At 45.1% G+C, this 17,286-nt stretch overlaps 6 protein-coding genes across 6 annotated transcripts; 3 read left to right on the top strand and 3 right to left on the bottom strand.

Annotated features, from left to right (window-relative positions):
• Window positions 1-3,265: 3,265 nt before the first annotated feature.
• Window positions 3,266-3,622, top strand: BJ212DRAFT_1276698 (uncharacterized protein; the record flags this gene model as incomplete). The annotated part of the gene is made up of 2 exons (XM_041331299.1): window positions 3,266-3,434; window positions 3,477-3,622. Coding segments are annotated over 2 exons (315 nt in total), but the record flags the coding sequence as incomplete, so codon positions are not given.
• A 365-nt stretch (window positions 3,623-3,987) lies between these two features.
• On the top strand, window positions 3,988-4,137 carry BJ212DRAFT_1276756 (uncharacterized protein; the record flags this gene model as incomplete). Its single annotated transcript, XM_041331304.1, has 1 exon — window positions 3,988-4,137. The coding sequence occupies one exon, from the start codon at window positions 3,988-3,990 to the stop codon at window positions 4,135-4,137; it is 150 nt and encodes a 49-aa protein (XP_041190677.1).
• Window positions 4,138-8,628: 4,491 nt separating this feature from the next.
• On the bottom strand, window positions 8,629-9,082 carry BJ212DRAFT_1276369 (uncharacterized protein; the record flags this gene model as incomplete). The annotated part of the gene is made up of 2 exons (XM_041331277.1): window positions 8,629-8,814; window positions 8,873-9,082. 2 exons carry the CDS (start codon window positions 9,080-9,082, stop codon window positions 8,629-8,631), a joined length of 396 nt encoding a protein of 131 aa, XP_041190676.1.
• Window positions 9,083-10,126: 1,044 nt separating this feature from the next.
• Window positions 10,127-10,914, top strand: BJ212DRAFT_456155 (uncharacterized protein). The gene is made up of 3 exons (XM_041343251.1): window positions 10,127-10,282; window positions 10,337-10,738; window positions 10,796-10,914. Exons 1-2 carry the CDS (start codon window positions 10,277-10,279, stop codon window positions 10,727-10,729), a joined length of 399 nt encoding a protein of 132 aa, XP_041190675.1. The 5' UTR covers window positions 10,127-10,276; the 3' UTR covers window positions 10,730-10,738; window positions 10,796-10,914.
• BJ212DRAFT_1519125 (FAD binding domain-containing protein) lies at window positions 10,890-13,348 on the bottom strand (the record flags this gene model as incomplete). The annotated part of the gene is made up of 11 exons (XM_041341696.1): window positions 10,890-11,805; window positions 11,854-11,880; window positions 11,931-11,955; window positions 12,068-12,127; window positions 12,186-12,362; window positions 12,410-12,444; window positions 12,518-12,606; window positions 12,661-12,862; window positions 12,928-13,086; window positions 13,144-13,259; window positions 13,315-13,348. The coding sequence occupies 11 exons, from the start codon at window positions 13,346-13,348 to the stop codon at window positions 11,119-11,121; spliced, it is 1,611 nt and encodes a 536-aa protein (XP_041190674.1). The 3' UTR covers window positions 10,890-11,118.
• A 1,194-nt stretch (window positions 13,349-14,542) lies between these two features.
• Window positions 14,543-16,756, bottom strand: BJ212DRAFT_1483141 (uncharacterized protein; the record flags this gene model as incomplete). The annotated part of the gene is made up of 12 exons (XM_041340563.1): window positions 14,543-14,814; window positions 14,870-15,220; window positions 15,283-15,294; window positions 15,347-15,434; window positions 15,495-15,543; window positions 15,605-15,775; window positions 15,831-15,862; window positions 15,909-16,015; window positions 16,100-16,271; window positions 16,330-16,488; window positions 16,546-16,671; window positions 16,727-16,756. 12 exons carry the CDS (start codon window positions 16,754-16,756, stop codon window positions 14,543-14,545), a joined length of 1,569 nt encoding a protein of 522 aa, XP_041190673.1.
• Between the last annotated feature and the right edge of the window lie 530 nt (window positions 16,757-17,286).

The following is a 17,286-nucleotide window of genomic DNA, read 5'->3' as shown; positions in this document are numbered from 1 at the left end:
TATCCTTGAGTTAATGCAGCTGGCAAGTGATATGCAGGGATGACTGAAGATCCCAATCATCTTTTGGGTGCTTTTCCATGTCTATTTCCTTATGGATATGGTGGCTTTGAAATCCAACATCCTCATACCATCTCATATGAGGCTCAAGCAAAGTAGACAATGAAGTATGGAGATAGACATTTTTGCAAAGATTTCCACTTCATGTTTCAAGTCTTTGGAGTGATACAAAAACATGAAGTGTGCAGATCAGTGGTACTTCAAGTTCAAAAGAAAGCCTTTCATGAAAATGAAACATCCTTTGCTCAACTGTCCACACCAGATCTTGCTGCAACTGGATGAGAGGAAGTGAATGGAAAAGTACCATCAAATCCCATCATCCGCTCACTTAAGAAGCATTTGACTGCTGTGTGAGCAAAAATGACAGGTACAGATGAGTTGAGGATAAGCATTTGTGCATATATTTGGGGTATGACTATCATGAAAAACCACCCATCATTATGGATTACAATCAACCCCACCAAGACTCATGATCCAATTGCACAAGTCTTTGCTGGTGAAGATATTGATTTGGATAAATTCAACTGTAACTCTGGACCTGATGCATTACATCGAGCTATGATTATCGCCAATGATCCTTATGCTGCTGCAAATTTTTTCCATTTCACCATTCGAGCAATCCTCAAAGAATTAATGGGAACCATGATACCAAAATCACAAAAAGGGCATATCAAATGTTGAGAAGATATTTTTGGTACTGTTGAAAGATATGTCAGCACAGTCAATGCACAAGGCTGAGGTACTCTCCACTTACATATGCTCATATGGTTGCAAGGTGCACCGACAGCTAATGTGATGAAGGAGAGATTGCAATCCCCAGAATTCAGAACTGAAATCACTAATTATATTGGTTCCAACATTCATGCACATCATCCACAGGTGACAGAAGAGACACTGGCAAATATCCCCCATGAAAAAGCCATATCATATTCATGACCTCTTGATCCTCACAATCCTCAGTTCACAGCTGATCATATGAACATTGAACAGAAGTTGGTTCATGCAGTACAAGTTCACAAGTGTGGTCCAGGATGCTTGAAAGTAGCGAAAGACAGGATACTGTGTAAATGGCAAGCACCATTTTCATTGGCCCCTGAACCATGGATCAATGCAGGAGGGGATTGGGGACCACACTGAACCTATGCTTTCCTCAATAGTTGGAATCCTTGGATACTCTTGGTGACACATTCAAATCATGACTGCAAGATCATCACAAATGGTGAAGACACAAAACATATCTCATGGTATATATCATCCTATGCAGCCAAATGACAACAACACTCTTCCAATGCATCAGCTCTTCTTGCAAAGACTTTTGCTTATCATCAAGACAATGAGAGATGAAGTGTAGACCTTCATCAAGTTAATAAGCACCTCATTCAAAGATGGACAAACACTCTGAGTCACAAGCAAGAGTTTAGTGCACCTGAAGTTGTGTCATACCTGACAGGCTGGAATGACCAGTATATTTTGCATCATTTTGAAACCATTCATTGGAGTTCAGTCATTGGTCTGTTGAAACAAAGTTTTCCTATCCTTCAAGAGCATCAGTAAGCAAATTTTCATATGCCAGGATCTAAAATCATCTGACTCTTCAACATGCAGTCACATGTCTTCAAATGACTATGTCTCTCTTGAATTGCATGAAGGAGCTCTTTGCATCAAGAACCAAATTCATGATTACATTGACCACAGGGATGAACTTGAGAATTTCAGTTACCTCGATTTCTTCCTGAATACCTATGATATGTGATCAGACATGGATCCTTCTGCAGTTCACAAAAAGGAAGGGGCAAGTGTGCACATTCCGTATAAAGAAGACACTCATCACACTGGCCATGTTCATGTTCTATGCAATGAAGGACATGAGACCATGCCACATATTCCAGGTCAATGGTTTCCTGCAGCCAACAATGTTGAGCACTGTGAAATATATTGTGCTTCTATGCTTGCTCTTCTCAAACCATGGCATAATATCATAGGCATCAAAAAACCATCCAATTCATTCTCGACCACCTTCAACGATTTCATCGTGCATGCTCCAGAAAGCATCACCCAAATAGTCACCAATATTCAGTACTTCCACAAATGTGCCAAAAAAGCCAAAAGTGAATGAGAGAAGGAATTGCTGTGCAGTTTTGGTGCTCTGGACATAGGTGAACATCTAGATGACAATGCAGATGAAATCATCCATCTAGAATGTGAAAAGAATATAGATGATGAAAACATCTCTCAGGACAACATTTTGCAAGCTACAGAAGGTTTGGTAAATCCATGTGAGCTGTTATATGCAGATGTCGCATTGAACATCGCTGAAGAATTTTGTTTTTTTGATGAAGATAGCTATCCTCTTACTGTTGCCAACAAGCCTGCTAATCCTGCTTCCCATAACAATCTACAGCAATTGCTTGACTAGCAACAAATCATGACTACATGTGATGAGCCACACATCAACTGTAATCCACCATCATCCAATCATGACACAATGAGTGCTGGTGCTGACCACACTAATAACAATGCTTCAGTCTCTTGGCAAAGTAATCCTCACAAAATGGTAGAATTTTCAGCCACTGCCCCATCATATCTCAATCAAGAACAGACTATGGCTTTCAATATTATAGCACATCATTTGATAGAACACTTACAGGGAAAAAACCCACCTCAACTCCTGATGGCCATACATGGTCAAGGCAGAACAGGAAAAACACACTTACTTCAAGCTATTACTTCCCTTTTCTCCAAACTTGGTTGCACAAATCTTTTTGCAAAAACTGCATCAACTGGTGTTGCAGCATGTCAGATAGGAGGCAAGACATTGCACACATGGGCGACTATTCCTGCAGGAAAAGGTACACCTTGATCTGACACTTGGGTTCATTGTCCAAGTAGGGAGAGCACAAAGAAGCGGATTACAGATATGCAAGGAAATTTTCTCTTTGCCACTGATGAAATGAGCCTGCTGACAACTGAGCTCTTGTACCTTCTATTGCAAGTCACATCTACTTTTCAAGCAACAGAAGGTGAGTTTACACACAACATCACCAATATATCTACTGAACACAATGAATCTTAAGGAATTCCACTACAACTGGTGACAGCACCCTTTGGAGGACTTAGTGCAATCATACTAGGCAACTTTCACCAGTTTCTGCCTATCACTAGCTGTTACCATGCTTTGTATTCTCAGAATCCTCAGACTGCTAAATGCCAACTTGGCAGGAACATCTATCTGTGGTTTGATGCAGTTGTTAAACTTCAACAGCAAATTCATATCACAGATGCTGTCTGGCACAACATTCTGCAACATGCGAGAACTGGAGCATGTACAAGTGTTGATTTCTCAGAGATTCAACAACTTGTTCTCACCAATAAAGAATGTAACATACCAGACTTTTCCTGTCCACCTTGGAACAATGCAGTTCTAATCACACCTCACAACAGTGTACAATCTCGATGGAATATTAGAGCTACAGAAAAGCACTGCTTACTCACTGGAGAGATATTGTACATCTGCCCTGCGGAAGATTCCACTCATGACACACCACTCCAACTGCACAATGACTAGCTATTACAAAATTATCGTTGAAGCAGACTGAACAACTGCCTGCCATGATCTGAATCTGCAAAGGCATGTATGTGATGATAACATGCAATATAGCAACTACTGCCAACCTGTCAAACAGATTGCAAGGATGCATCTCAAATATCATATTAGATCCTAGGGAGCCCAACATTGACACAAAGGCAGCTGTAGAAAGAAAAGTATTCTTGCTTTATCCCCCAGCACTCATCATCATTCACCTCGACTTTTGTGAGTTACCACAATTACAAGGTCTTCCACATCAGCACATACCTTTGTCACCCTTGGAATGCAAATTTTCAATTGGTACAACTCCTTCAACAAGAATAAAGCACAGGCAACTTCCTCTGATGCCCACTTATGCCTTTACAGACTTCAAAGCACAAGGGCAAACTATTGATTATGTGCTGGTTGACATCAGGAAAACAACCTGTTTTGTGCTGTCTCCCTTCAATGCATATGTTGCTCTATTCAGAAGTCACAGTTGCAACTGCATCTAACTCCTCAGAGATTTTGATAACAAGCTATTCCTTCAACATCCTTCTGAAGATCTGCATATAGGAGACAGCGGGGTTGAGCAACTTGTAGATGAAACAAAAAAATGTTATGCACAGTAAGTAATACTGACCTTGTTCAACTAATATAAGCTGATCATGACAAATCAGAGCTGGAATATCAAATGCTTCTCAGTAAAATAATGTCTGTAGTTGTTAACTTACATCAGCATAACCAAATAAACCCTCACACTGACCATCAACATGTTTGCAACCATGCACAACATTGCACACCATTATGATGGAAATGGTATATTTATTCTAAGTGCGAGAATATTCAGTAGTACAAACAGTGACTACAGCCACCTTGCAGAGAAATCACATCACCATATATCTGCAGTCCATGCAAGGACTGTGTTACTGCTCACAGGTGAACCTTGGACCGAAACAGAAAAAGAGATTGTATTAATTGACACTGAGATGACAAACAGTGAGACAACCAGCAACTTCATCAGTAAGCTTTGAAAAATAATCCAGAATATCATACTGAACAATTGAAAGACATCCTAGGAATGATATTGCATGCAGATGAAATGACAATATACTACTCCAGAGATGAAGACCTGATGAGAAGTCTCATCAGATTAATAAAACAATGATGACAAACACACCTATATGACTTATCAACAAATTCCTACTAAAATTTTAAGGAATAGTCAAACATACAATTAATACCCACCTGAGCGACAGAAGACATGGATATGAACAGTCCCACAACCTTGAAACTCAAGGACACCATAAACAGAGCTATTATTGACAGTGGTAATGCCCTGCAACTCAGAAGTATGAACTTGCAATTGTGAATTATTGTGGGATGACATGAAGGTTGGAATCAAAATGCAAATTCAAGCACCACAACAATAAATAAACAGCAGTCAACAACTGAGCAAGGTCCATGTCAGCAATACCAACCCCTAGTCTCTCAAGGGTCATGAATCATCCAGCAACTCACTCATGTGGACGCCTGATGGCACACACCTTCTTTCAGCAGGCAGTAAATTTATATGGGAGTGGGATCCATTGACCTGGAAGCAAGTTGGTCACCCCTGGGAAGGCCATACTGACAGTATCTATGCCATTGCCATTCATGATCATCCTGCTGGCACCCTGGTTGTTTCCACATCTGAAGACAACCATGTCTGTCTCTGGTGGCTCTCAGATTGACAGACCATTGCCATATTCCAGCATTCATCCATCCCAACATGTGTCACATTCTCTGTGGATGGTAAACACATCCTCAGTGGAGAACAAGATAAGACCTCAGAGTGGGCAGTCCCCAAGTGTATTCATCCAAAGGCAAGTTTCCATTCTCAACTCTTGTAGTGCAATTCAAGCATCCTTCATGCAGATCCTGGCTATTTTGACAGCTCATGATGCATGTGTAACTGGGGACCTGTCTACTGCTGAAAAGTTAATCACTCAAGACATCCACACTGATGACAATGACCTTGACTATACTTCATATGCCAATCGTTCATTCATTATGGCCAAAAGACATGCCTGGGACCACACACTCAAGGATGCAATCAAGGCAAGTTGTACTGACTCATCATGGCCCTCTTATGATAGAGCTAAATTTCATTCATGACATAGTCCATCAGCATTCACCCCTCATTGATAGGCTATATTTCTAGAGGTATTGCTCTCTGTGGAAAAGGCCAAGTCTGGGACATGAGAGCAGCATTCAATGTCACATCCACATTAATGAACCAAAGTCCAGCCACCAACCATTTCCTTCTCTTGATCAAGGTACATTAAATCTATCTCACATATTTTCTACCTCATTGCATATTTCAGGCCATCACACTCTTCAATGCAGAGCGACATGAGGAAGCAATGCTGCTTGTCAAGGAGCTGGCTGCCATCTTTCTGAATGCTGATGCTCTCAGGTGTCATGTCATGGAAGTGAGTATCATGCAGCCATGTTCTGTCAGCAAGCCTAAGAGTCCGTTTGGGAGGTCAGATTTAGGCCAACTTAGCTAACTTTTTTGAACTTCAAATCACATCAAGTAAGCTGGAGCTTGAATTTGAGTCACGCTGTTATCTCTGATACATACTACCATGTTGCTTCACCTGTTGCACCATAGCAGTGACCCTGACTCGGATCCACCATCCCATGATACTAGAAGTGACAAAGTCTCAGAAGATTACTCGAACTCTTGGGACGATGATGAGGCGGATGAAGGGGATGAGGTGAATGAAGGGGATGAGGAGGACAATGAAGATGATGTAGAGTGGGCACATAAGAAGACTCTTTGAGTGGTCATAGGCCTATTCCACCAAATAGTCACATCAGGTTCTGAAACTCTCACCATCACGATGGATGCCTTCAACTCCTACACAAATACCCACTACAACAAGACACCCTACCATACCTCAGCACTATGAGGGATCGGCTGGGTTACTGAACTTATCAATGGTCACACTGAATGTATCTGATGTGAGCTGGGCATTCACCGCCATGTATTTATTGTATTACTCAATGTACTTTGGGAAGGTGGGATCAATGATTCGAAGCATGTAAAGCTGGAGGAGCAATTGGTGATTTTTCTGTATGCTTGTGTCACCGGTCTTTATGTATGCCACATTGGCGAGTGTTTCCAATGCTCTAACAACACTATATCAAGGTATGTTTTCACTGACTCTCACATCCTAACAAAGCTGATTTCTTTCCAGATATTTCAAGTGAATCCTTATCACATTCTCCTCCCATCCTATCTACCCTGCCTATGTTCAGCTTCCTGAGGCAGATGCTCCAACCCCCCCTAAAATCCTCGACAGTCCTAAATTTTACCCTTACTTTGCAAATGTCATTGGTGCCATTGATGGCACACACATCACTTGCCACCCATCAGCTGCTGATCGCCAATCTTCCCATGACCGCAAGGGAAACTTATCGCAAAACTGTCTTGCTGCCTGTGACTTCAACATGCAATTCACCTACATGTTGAGCAGGTTCCAAGGGTCTGTGGCAGATGCTCATGTCTACCACATGGCTCGTTTGTTGGACTTCACGATCCCTCCAGGAAAACTGTATCTTGCTGACACTGGATTTGCAGCATGCAATGAGTTACTTGTACTGTATCGTGGTGTTTGCTACCACCTTGCTGAATGGGACTGTGCGGGCCTCTTGTATGTTGGCTCCCAACTTACCGCACTCTAGTACTTACATACATGGCTTGTAGACCCCGCAACCACCAGGAACTCTTTAATCTATGTCACACAACACTCTGCAATGTTGTTGAGCAGATTTTCGGTGTCATCAAGAAGTGCTTCTGCATCATTCAGCTCCCTCCTGAGTACAGCTCAGATATTCAATCCTGCATCCCTCCAGTGCTATGTCTAGTTCACAACATCATACGTATTCATGACCCAGACAATTTATTAGACTACCACCACATGGAATCAGACAAGTGGAGCGCTCCTTACTATAGCGGTACACTTTCTGATGGGCCTCCAACTGAAGCAGCACGCACTTGTGCACATGCACTACATGATCAAATTGCACAGGACATGTGGGAGGATTATTTGGCAGAAATAGTTCATTGAGGGCTGCCAATGCCGCCTGGTGTAGAAGAATAGTCAATCTCACATTATCACTCTCAAATGTAGCACAGCTGGTTGAATTGATGAATTTTGGATATGCTAATACATCGAAAACCTAGTTACCACTGCTCGCATGAGCCTGTAGGTAGTCTGCTAAGAACAATTTGTGGACACCAACTTGTGTGATGTTAAGGTAAGAATCAGCAACTATAACGTCAGATTGAAATACTTTGATCATCTTGAGAACCTTGTGATCATCAAGATCAGGCTCCTCTTGTACCAGGCAGATGGCCCTTTGCTTGCAGACTGGGGGCGGCTCGTGACCCACAGCGACTTCCTTAAGTACAACAGTTGCGGTGTTGATGCTGCTCTTCACCTGTCCGCCCAACTCCTCCAATGCATTCAGCAAAGTGCACTGGGATTTTGATGACCCTCCTGCACTCTTGCCAGACTTCAAAGAGTGAGGAGGGTGAGATTCCTGGTGTGAGGTATCATCATCCATAGTCTTGCATTTGACGGCCATTGAAGAAGCTGGTGTGGAATTGGACACCAACAAGGGTGCGGAGGGTATGAGGAAGCGCAGCGAGTGTGGTGCTGTATTGGAGGATTGGGCCACTGAGATGAGCTAAGGTTGGACAGTGGAAGATGGGGTGGGGGGGTCTTTGGGGACAGGCATTATCTCAGTGTCGGTGTTCTTGTGGAACTCGATGTTTTCAAGCAAGTTCTCTAGTGACTTCATTATGATGTCACTAGCGCTTGTGCTGTCAGTGGGCGTTGATGTGTTGGCATTAATGTCGAGGCTTGTGTGGAAACCAGTCCAGGTACTGGTGTGAGATGGGAGGATTTCGGTGAGGGCCTCGTAGTGTTCCCAGCCCAAGGATTTGATGGACTTTACTTGAGGATCTGCCTATGAAAATTGTGAGTGTGGTGGTGAAGAGATGGCTGAAAAACACATACCTTAAGTAAATCCACCCAAATTGTCTCAGATTTGGCAGTGATATTCATGCCCTTCTCACGAGTGTAGGATATACCAGATGAGTTGGCTATCTTGTCAACAACTTTGAAGAACTTGCACAGCTATAAGAGTAGTGGTATCAGTAATCATAGTGCCACTGGAGATGAATAGAATACTTACCCGCCCCCACTTCTGATGGCATGCATCAGGGCTTTTAGGGGCACCCACCCCTGGAGTGCCCTTATTAGCCATCTCTGCAGCTGTGGCAACCCAGAATGATTTGTCGAAGTTCATCCCATTGCCACCCTTGGCTTGATGGGTGGTGATGTATGCAATGAGGGCACTCTCATCTGCCTGGGTCCAGATGCAATGGGATTCTTTTTCAACCATTTTGTCGGTTTGGGCAGATCTCCTCTTTGCCTTGACCATAGTGGTCCTAGTACATACATGGAGGCATTGGGATGAAGCTCGGGTTGTGGGCATGATTGATCATTGATAGGATAAGTAATTGTGTGACATGTGTTGGTCACATCAACCAGCAGTTTGGCAAGCTTACTTAATGTGGTTTGAAGTTCGAAAAAGTTAGCTAAGTTGGCCTAAATCTGACCTCCCGAACGGACTCTTAGGCGGCGTCTAAGCGAGTTTCAAAAGTTGATTTGAGCAACACTATTGATGATTATCTATCACGTGCCTCTGTTTATGTAATAGTAGGGCAGAAAATGTGACGCATTCCCTCGTGTCTTGTTTATAAATTTGGGTATTGTCTTGTGTTGCGATGGCACGAAGTCCACCAGAGGACGAATATCGAACGCAGCGGACACCACCACACTCGATTGGTTTTCCATGCATCGGCCACGTTTTGATACACCAAAATTCCACACTTGCCAGTGAACCAGTGGTCAGTACCGCACCATCGGGAGAAAAATCTAATGAGGTGGTCCCATTAGAGTGGGCTTTGATGGGTCGCCAGTGGATGAGAGACTCTCCAGTTTCACCGTGCCAGGCGAAGATTCCTCCATTTTCATAACCGCTTGCGATTATTTGACCATCTCGTGATACCGCCAATGCCACCACCTTATTGCAATGCCCCTCCATCCCCTTCAACACAATTCCTGTTTTCAAGTCCCAAAGACGAAGCGTCCTGTCATGCGAGGCTGTTACTATTCGTCGTCCATCGGGGACCACTGCGACCGTGGTTGCGCCCCCTTCAAGAACTCGTAGGGGTCTGGTGCTTGGAGTTATTAATGTCGATGTTGACGTTTCGGTCGATAACGACAGGCCCATTGTAGTATCTCTCTCTAAGCTGCAGAGGTGCGTGTATTGTACGTTTTATGCTACCCCACCACTCTAACATGCTTCATTTCCATATATGCCCAAGACACGAGGCAGCTCGCCATCACTGTTCCAGCAAGAATGCTTCCTACGAGTCATAACCACCTTCCTCGACAGTGTACCTCCCTGGCGCCTCTGCACTGCGTACATGTATCCGACTCTCATCTCCACATCTTCTAGAATGTATCTCCTCGCATTCGATTGCGACAGTGTAGTTTCTATATCCAGACGCTCGAACACTATTTATCCTGAATGGCTGTATGAATATGATCTCTAGTAGCCACTCCACCTTATCTGAATGTAGGTGTATAGATCACCTCCTCACCGCGTCGATTCCAAAGAGCTGTGTGCACCGGATGCAGCCAAAATTCTCTTTTCTCGGGTCTCATTGGGAGCTTCCGCTTTCATATACGCATTTTATCCAATACTCATGTCATGATTTCACACGTGCCGACAACCCTGCTTCCAGCACTCTGCTCATCGTTCATATCAGTTTTCAGCTTCGCCAGCCCTAGGTTCAGGTTTCTTGTTCGTCATTACCCTCCCAAATCCATCTTCATTGGAATCACGCACTACACAACTAGTGATGCGAGACAATCGTCGATGTTACCAACCCTGGCAAGTTCTCGTCACAGCCTAAGCTATGTGTTCAGTTGTCCAACGGCTGTCACTCCGGGTGTTTTGGAATGCTATCTCATGGAATAAATACTTCCTGTGACTATCACACCATTTCTTTTACCTGATGCCCTGACCCTAATTACCATGTGCCAGGTGCTGCGTGATCGACCCCCCAAGCACGATCATCGATTAGGCTCAACATGCTGATGAAGGCGAAACGATGAGCAAAATTCTACGTCGTTGTCGTCGTATGTAGAGCCACGCACACGCTAAGCCCACTCCATCTCTTTATCCCGCACTTATTGTCTGCCACTGCCAATATAATACGCCATAATGACATTATCGCCTGGAAAGAGGTACAAGATGGTGCAAATATCGTGTACCCGCACCTCCTTTGGTAATACCTCTCAAAAAGTTATTTGACGACCGAAGGCGACAACTACGATATCAAAGCCATATGTACAAAGACCAGATCGCTACATATCTAATAATATTCTCGAGAAATACTTCCTCACGCCTTTCGCACCATGTACGATCGCCCCGACCACTCCGTCCGGCCGGATCACAAACACCTTAGTCTGGCCAGATTCCACGAGGTAAGCCGAATAAGCATGGCCTTCCTGATCGACAAGAACGAGGTCAGCAGGGGATGCAATAGACGTCACTAGTGCAGATGAAGGCAAGACGACTGCTGATCGCACAACACTTGTATCGTATGCCTCCAGCGCACCCAAGATCGGGGTGGCATCTGCATGACTCGGAGCGAACACAAGTACAGTGTGATACCAAGGTCTGTAAAGACCAAAAAGCGTCTTCACATCAGACTTTCCACCTCCCACCTGCAACATATTTGGTGCGTCAGGCGCCCTGTCTCCAGCCTCTAGATGCTCCTCATCAAGCATCCCGTACGCATTGATAGGCTTCCCTGGAATTACAAACTCGTCGAGAACGATGTTGCTGAATCGACAGTTGACACCGAGCATAAAAACGATAGGATTTCGTGGAATGGTCATGTCTTTTGCCTTCACCACCTGGTTGAGAATCGCGGTGGTCATCTCAAGCATCTCGGAGATGACAGGCCGACGTTCGGCATTATACGTTTCAAGAAGAGACTTGTCGGCGAGTCCCTTTTCGACGAGCGCAAGCTTCCAGCCTAGATTGAACTGGTGTACAGTCAGTCGTGGGTTGGGTATTGCATTTGTGAGACTCACGGCATCTTGTACACTGGAGTTGAGTCCCTGTTCATAGAGATAAGTAGCCATCGGCATTTGATGAGAGCGGCACATACTTGACCACCTGTCGGACTGTGGACACTGGACACATGTCAGCAACAGTGTGCTAAGAAAGTACTCAAAAATAAACATACTGAGCAGCATCTGTGAATATTTCCATCAGCACAGGCACATCGTTCAAAAGTAGAATCACGTACCACCCGCAACAAAAACCCGACCCTCGCTAAACTTGTTTACCATACGAATATTGGCTCTAAAGCAAACCAATGAACATCAAAATGCATTGATATACACAAAATACAAAAACGCACTTGAACTCGTTCATACAGATGATCTTGGCGAACGTAATCTCCGCAGGTATCAACGACGCGATAATTTCGTAGACCAGCTCCTCGCTTTGAGCAGCCTTTGTCAAGTCTATATCACCACCGAACATGAAGAATTGCCAGCCATCCTCGCCAACTTCGTCACTTGGACGTAATGAGAGGCTGCACATCGTCAACATACAAGCCTCAAGAGCAGAAACTGAACATACCCTCGTTTGTTAAAGTGTCCAAATTGATGCCAATACTTTCCAAATAAAATCAGTCACGTTCTTCTACGGAGTGAGTAAATTCGGACACACCGGTCTATCAAGACCAACGCAACGTAAACGGATGTCTCCGACCACAATTCGAGCATTATCTCTCGTTTCGCCCAAAAATGTGAGGCCGAGTTGTTTGCGCACAATGCCTGCAAACGGAATTGAGACTCATGATGCTGCACTTGAATTGGGTCGCAACTCACCTTTAGCGCCATCAGCGCCGATTATCCACTTGGTGCTGAAAGTCTCCAATATGTCGTTCTTTGCTAGAACAGCTGTGACACCTTCATCAGACTGCTCAACTGAACGCAGTTCAGTGCCCATCTCGACAAAGCACGAGAATTTCTCTAGGTGGCGTCGTAAAATCACCCCTTGGAGTTGTTGACCTAGCACTTTAGGAACATACTAGTAGTAAATAGAACACATTATCAGCATGGCTGAGAAAACGACGGTTCCTCGTAGTTACGTACGAATGGTACCGCAGGAGTAGGTTCCATATGCGGGATCATTGAATATTCCGTCGTAAGTTCCAACGTCCCTGGCTTGTACGAACGGATTGCAGGGAAAGGTGTCCCCAAGTCGTTGACTTCTGGAACATTCAGGAAGTTGAAGAGTTCGAGGGAGCGTGGCTAAATCATGCATTAAATTACACTTGGGCATCAGAGACCAGTGGTGTCACGACAAACCCAGATTCCGGCACCACGCTGGCCCATGCGAGGATTGGGGTCTTTATCAATGATGCGAACTGGGATGCCATTCTGGAGGAGCGTCAACGCTGCTACCAGACCTGCTGGCCCAGCGCCTACCTAAGAATGAGGAATTAGGCTGAGGCGCAAGCTTGCATCATATGAGCTCACTTACGATTAGCACAGGAGGACGAGTGGAATTCATGTGTAGAGTTAAGAGGTTTTTGGATCAGAATAGCAGACACTAGCGTCTTATAACATATATACTAGTAGGGGACGGCCGAACAGCCGCGCAGGTAAACATACACACCAATGTGGATCTCAACTGTATATCTTGTATCAGTACCCTTAGAGAAAAGACTCGCCGACGCCACTCGTCCGCCGCAGCATTAGATACATTTGTATTTGTCAAATGCTTACCAGTGACTCAATATCGATTAGACGGCTGCAGATGCACTGTCATGACGCTGATGCAACAGACAGGTGTCTATTCTAACTCTGAAGAAGTTCGGGCGGGCCTTGGGAGGCCTATCTACAGGAGTGGCAGATATTGATATTCCTTTACGCAGGTTAGGTTCTAGTCGGACCATATTAGAGGTGTCCTGATACAAAGAACCGGCGGACATTACATGTCCCCATGAGATGATTTGTCAAATTGCTCATCAGAGCTTTGACGCCGAGTGGTCACTTGATTGACTGACGTATGTGAACTAGTGCGATATTAATGTTTGTTCTAACTTTGTGACGGCACTTGCACGCACCTCGCGAGGTTTCTCCTAATATATTCTTGATTCACGAGGGTAGGCTATGCTCGGCGGATCCTAATAGGTACCCGTTGAAGCCACAGAAGCTGGGATATCACAAGTACTTGGATAGTGGAGTCATCGTGACTAGGGAGGGCCATCGTCTTGTCAAAGTGCTATTCTGACGTCAGTCATTGCTGGAAGACGGCATAACGGAGATTCGGCAGGCATAAAATTGACCTCTACACTCGGCCGGGATTCCGAATTCCACATCGGAGCATATACCCTCGCAAGACGCTCTCAATTTCAGCAGCCCGATTCCATCCGTTGATTGGAAACTGGTGACTGCCCCCTCGGAACACGACTGGAAATCAAGCTCAAGAATTGAATGAGAACGATAGTATCCTAGCAGTAGAACGCAAGCACTTACATTCAGCACCTCAGATTGGTGTGCCTACGACTTGAGGAGACTAAGGAAAAACAAATTCACAGATAGCGGTGAAAAACACGGGTGGGGGGATTCAACTGCGTTGGTCCAGAATTGAAGTGCACTCCCCAATAAGTAGCACCTTGACTTCTACACTACGTGACGGCTACATTGATCGTAAAATACGAATGAGTTGTGATGCAAGAATACAAGTAAAAAGAACAGACCACTAAACACCCAAAAATATTCTCGAGAAATACTTCTTCACGCCTTCTGTACCATGTACGATCGCCCCAACCGCTCCATCCAGCCGTATCACAAACATCTTCATCTGGCCAGATTCCACGAGGTAAGCCGAATAAGCATGGCGCTCCTGGTCAACAAGAACGAGGTTGGCAGAGGATGCAACAGACGTCACTGATGCGGATGAAGGCAGAACGACTGCTGATGGTATAACGCTTTCGTCATATACCTCCAGCGTATTCAAAATCAGGGTAGCATCTGCATGACTCGGAGCGAACACAAGCACAGTGTGATACCAATGGTCTGTAAAGACCACAGAGCCTCTTCACGTCAGATTCTCCACCTCCCACCTGGGCCACATTTAGCGCATCAGGTGCCCTGTCCCCAGCTTCCAGATGCTCCTCGTCAAGCACCCCGTACGCATTGATAGGCTTCCCTGGAATTGCAAACTCATCGAGAACGATATTGCTGAATCGGTAGTTGATACCAAGCATGAAAAGAATGGGGCTTCGTAAGACGGTCCAGTTGCCTGTCTTTAATGTCTGGTTGAGAATCGTGGTGGCCATCCCAAGCATCTCGGAGACGACAGGTAAACGCTCGGCATTATACGTCTCGAGAAGATATTTGTCGGCGAGTCCTTTCTCAAGGAGCGCAAGCTTCCAACCTAGATTGAACTGGTGTACAGTCAGTAGTGTCATACATGGTGCACTTGTAAGACTTGTATACCTAAATTGAGTCCTTGTTCAAAGACAAATTAGTAGGTATCGGCCTCTGATCAGAGTGCACATACCTGACCACCGGTTAGACCGTGGACATTGGAAATATGTCAGAATCAGTTTTGCAAGAATGGGGTCGAAGATATACACACTGAGCAGCATCTATGCAGACTTCCATCAGCACAGGTACATCATTCATAAGTAGAACTACACACCACCCACAACAAATCCTCGGCCCTCGCTCAACTTGTTTACCATGCGGATATTGACCCTGAAGTAAACCAATAAACATTGAAAATGCATCGACGCAACCAAATAAAACACGCCTGTACTTGCTCACCCAGACGAGCTTGTTGAACGTAATCTCCGTTAGTATCAACGATGCGATGATCTCAAAAATCAGCTCCTCGCTCTGAGCGACCATTGTCAGGCCTAGATCACCACCAAAGATGCTAAAGTGCCAGCCATCCTCGCCAATTTCGTCTGTTGGACGCAATGAGATGCTTCCAAGCGTCAGTATACACATTTCCAAGCCTCGAGAGCAGCGACTGGACATACCCTCGTTTCAAGTTTCCAGATCGGTACCAATACTTTCAAGACAGTCTCAGAAGCGCTCCAAGTATAAATAGGATGCACCGCTCTATCAAGATCAACGCCCTTTAAACGAATGTCTCCCATGACCATTCGGAGATCGTCTCTAGCCTCGCCCAAGAACGTGAGACCGAGCTGTTTGCGGACGACGCCTGCAAACCACAACTCAGATTCATCCTACTGCATTCGAATTTAATCGCATCTCACCTTTAGCGCCGTCAGCGCTGATCATCCACTTAGTATTGAAGTCTCCAATATGCCGTCCTTGGCTAAAACAGCCGTGACACCTTCGTTAGACTGCTCGACCGAACACAGTTCGGTGCCCATTTCGACAGAGCACGAGTATTCCTCTAAGTAGCGCCGCAGAATCACATCTAGGAGTTGTTGATCTATCAGCTTCGCAGCATGCTGCAATACAAGAAAATCATCAGCATGGCTGCTTGAGATGGTTCTGCAAAGTACGTACGAAAGGTATCGCAGGAGTGGGTTCCATGAGCGGGACTATCGAAGATTCTATCGCAAATTCCAACGTCCCGGGCTTGTAGGAACGGATTTCAGGGAAGGGTTTCGCCACATCGTTGACTTCTGGGACATTCAGGAAGTTGAAGAGTTCGAAGGAGCGTGGCTAGAGCATGCATTAAACAAGACTACAGGGCATCAGAGAAGTGATGTCATGACAAACCCAGATTCCCGGGCCGGCACCATGCTGTCCCATGCGAGGATTTAGGTCTTTATCGATGATGCGAACTGGGATGCCATTCTGGAGGAGCGTCAACGCTGCTACCAGACCTGCTGGCCCAGCGCCTACCTAAAAAAGAGCAATTAAGCTGAGGCATAACCTTCCATCATATGAGCTCACTTACGACTAGCACAGGAGGACGAGTGGAATTCATGTGTAGAGTTCAGAGGTTTTTGGATCATAATAACAGACAGTCGCGTCTTATAACATATATATGGGACGACGGATCAAAGCGGAAAAGCGGCGTAGATAACTACGCATTTCAACTGTATATTTTGTATCAGTGTCCTCAGAGAAAGGGCCCGTCGATACCACACGTTCGGTGCGGTATCATATGCATCTGTCAAAATGCTTATCAGTGATTCCATGATGACTAGACGGCTGCAGGCGCACTGCCATGACTTTGATGCAACAGATAGGTGTCCGTTTGACTCTGAAGAAACTTGCGTATGCGGCCTTGGGGGGCTTATCCACAGGGATGTAAATATTCCCTCACGTAGGTCAGGTTCTAGTCTCCCCTAGTCAGATCATATAGAAGGAAGACAGTCGTTCCTTCTTGATTAGCTATGCTCGCCGAATCCCACTAGTTGAACGAGCGCGAAAAACGTTGCAGACGCTCTCAATCTCCTGACTCCAAACATTGTGCAAAGAAGGTGCAATGAGTTGATCGGAAAATGGGGACCG

This window comes from Suillus subaureus (genome assembly GCF_016647635.1).
Source record: "Suillus subaureus strain MN1 chromosome Unknown BJ212scaffold_26, whole genome shotgun sequence".
Classification (NCBI taxonomy): domain Eukaryota; kingdom Fungi; phylum Basidiomycota; class Agaricomycetes; order Boletales; family Suillaceae; genus Suillus; species Suillus subaureus.
Note: the sequence above shows the minus strand (reverse complement) of the source record. Positions and strands in the feature narration are given on the sequence as shown.